This window comes from Solanum verrucosum, unplaced genomic scaffold (genome assembly GCF_900185275.1).
Source record: "Solanum verrucosum unplaced genomic scaffold, falcon-dt-bn FXZP01000181.1, whole genome shotgun sequence".
NCBI lineage: Eukaryota > Viridiplantae > Streptophyta > Magnoliopsida > Solanales > Solanaceae > Solanum > Solanum verrucosum.
Window position 1 is genome coordinate 3,478,228 of NW_026020407.1, and position 3,211 is coordinate 3,481,438.

A 3,211-nucleotide genomic window follows, 5' to 3' on the forward strand; every position below is an offset into this window, starting at 1 on the left:
TCACACCAAAAGTTATCTTCTCCTCAAAATCCAAATACCAACATTTTCCAGAATTTTCCTCCGATCCATCAAATCCCTACTCAAATTGTCCAAACCCCATCTACCACTCAACCCATACCTCTAAAAACCGCATTTCATTTTCCAATATCACCTGAATCATACCCTTTCTCTACTACACATTTTGAACTCGATGATTGTGAGAATAAGGAGAAGGAGTGGAAGGTCATGAAAGGAAAGGTTGAGCAAATTATCAGAGAGGAAGTTATGAATGCAATGAAGGATACACCCTAGACATTATGGGGTTGAATTATGAAGATTTGTGTCCTCATCCATATTTGGAGCTTCCAAAAGGTTTTAAAGTACCAAAATTTGAGACTTTTAGTGGAGTTGAAAGTCCTTTTACTCATTTGAGGGCTTATTGTGATCAACTTATCGGAGTTGGGAAAGAAGAGGCTTTGTTAATTCGACTTTTCAGTCGAACTCTAAAAGAAGAAGCTTTGAAATGGTTTATTTCTAAAGAAATCAAGCAGTGGCCAAGTGGGAACGCTTTGGCTAAAGACTTCATTGAAAGGTTTGGTTACAATGTAGAATTCACCCCTGATTGATACTCTTTAGAGATAATAAAAAAGAATTCTACCGAAAGCTACCGAGAATATGCCTATCATTGGAGAAAAGAGGCTATAAAGGTTAGACCTCCCATGACCGAGAAAGAAATTATTGAAGTCTTTGTGCGCAATCAAGAGCCGGAGTACAACAGTAGGATGTTGCTCATTTTAGGAGGAAAGTTCAGTGAGATAGTCAAAGTTGGTGAAACTATAGAAGACGATCTCAAGACCAGAAAAATCATCCGAATGACTCCCCAAGATGAATCCTCGGGACCATTGAGGAGGAAGAGGGAAGATGTCTCCTCTATCTCATTTGAATCAAGCCAAAAATGAAAGAGGCATGCCATTTTCAATGGTAGAAAGCCTTTACCATCCAAAACCTACCCTTTGGCTCCACAAAATCTTTACCCCATCAAACCACATTACCAAACTCCACCACTGAATCATCTAAATTACCAAGCTTCATTGTCAAATTACCCAAATGCTCAATCAAGTTACCAAGCTGCATTGCCAAATTACCCAAATGCCCCTCATAGCTACCAAGCTCTACAATACCAAAATTTCCAAACACCAGCACTTACTTGCCAAAATCCTCCCAATTACCTCCAAGTACCTCCATCTTCACGAAATAATTACAAACTTTCTTGTCAAGAGATTTTGAAGAAACCTTCTTGAGTCTTTACTCCTTTGGTTGAAAGTCGAACCCAATTCTTTGAGAGATTGAAAGCGGCTGGTCTGATACGAACAAGTGATCCAAAAATTGTCAATGTCAATTCCAGACTTTACAGGCCCGATCATCATTGTGCTTACCATTCAGGAGGTGCTGGACATACCACTGGATTGTATCAACCTGAAGCATAAAATTCAGGACTTGATTGATCAAAGAATTGTCACTCTACAGGCTGTCACTTCCAATGCCAATGGTAATTCACTGTTGAATCGTGGAGGATTTGTTATTAACATGATTGACCCAAAGTTTCAAGCACCTCCCCGCTAGAATACTCTGAATTATCGCCAAATTCTTTCCCCTCAACAAGGCAGTTATGATCCCTCTTGTCCACGTCTTGAGGAGAAACCTGCTCAAAATTTTCCTCCTCTCATTGAAAGTCGGACGAAGTTGTTTGAGCAACTGAGTGCGGCAGGTATTATTCATCCGATCAAGCTAAAGCCAGTCGATACTAGCTCAAGATTTTACCAAGTTGATCGAAGGTGTGCGTATCATTCCAACAGTGTTGTGCATGATACTGAAGGCTATATTAATTTGAAGCACATGATCCAGAACTTGATCGATCCGGAAGTGGTCAGGACCGTTGTACCCAACATCAACGGTAACCCTTTGCCAAACTATGGAGGTGCCACTATCAATATGATAGAGACGGAAGATGAGTGGCGCATGGTAAAGGTGAAGGTTCCGATTGGTGCTAACAACCTCGGGAAAGTTGTAGTTTCACCGAGCATGAACCCCATCAAGCTTTTGCTTTAGTGTCAAGAGAGGGTCTGAACAAGAAGGGGATTAATCATGTTCCACCAAAGTATGTGCCTCATTTATGCCAGTCCTTTCTGGTAGGGGAATATGGCAATGATGACGATTTGGAGAAGGAATTGGGGATCTTTTTGGAAAAAGGTGATGTTGCGCCCAAGAAGATGATCGAGATACCGAGCCAATTGAGCAAGTTCTTAATTGGACTTCCACTCCGCTGTTGATTCCTCATTCATCTTGATAGACAAAGATGAATCTTATGTTATTTCTAAACCGGGGTAGTCCAAATGAGGCCCGAAACCCACCTTTGCATTATTTACCTATTATGTTTTAATTTCCCTCGTAATGTTTTGAAAAAGGCAAAATGGCTCATGGTCATAGCCAAAGTTCATATTTCCTTATTTCAATTAAAGCCTCTTCTATTGCGAAAATTTATTTGCTTGCTTTAATTTTTTATCTAACAGTCTTTGCTTTTGGTTCAATAATTTTTTAAAAAAACCTGTCAATATCATGTCACGTCACAAGCTGAATGAACAAAATGAGGTAGATGAAGATGAGTTTGAAGAGCATGATGAGGAGATCCTGATATTCGAATACCTCGTCAAAGATTTGAAACAGTTCGAGAATCAGAAATAAGTTGAATACGGATGAGACGGAAACTGTAAATCTAGAAAAGGATGATTTTGTCAAAAAGTCAGAATTCAGGTCCATCTGAAAAAGCTCAGAAAAAGAACTCAACAATTTACTTAGAAGATACATTGATGCATTTGTTTGATCACATGTTGTGGTTGAACATAGACATTCATCTCAAGTTGTCAATCGACTCAGATGCTATCAAGAGTTGTTATATTTGAAGATTTAGAGTTTCTTTCATTTCTTTCCTTGTAATTGCATTGTTTGTTTGTAATCGTCTTATGTTCTATAGTTAGAAATTATCGCTTGTAATGAACTACGTTTGACCTGAATTCTCAATAATGAGATACGGAGGCGGCCTATGTCGGCCTTGGTCACCCCTTTATCCCTTTTAATGTTTCTTTGTATCTGAACTACGTTCGACCTGAATTCTCAAGAATGAAATACGTAGGCGGCCTATGTCATCCTCGATCGTTTTCTTAGTTAAATTTTC

The 3,211-nt window shown here is 39.1% G+C and overlaps 1 protein-coding gene across 1 annotated transcript; it reads left to right on the forward strand.

Annotated features, from left to right (window-relative positions):
* The first annotated feature begins 296 nt into the window (after positions 1-296).
* On the forward strand, positions 297-938 carry LOC125840510 (uncharacterized). The gene is made up of 2 exons (XM_049519479.1): positions 297-571; positions 644-938. Exons 1-2 carry the CDS (start codon positions 297-299, stop codon positions 936-938), a joined length of 570 nt encoding a protein of 189 aa, XP_049375436.1.
* The last annotated feature ends 2,273 nt before the right edge of the window (positions 939-3,211 follow it).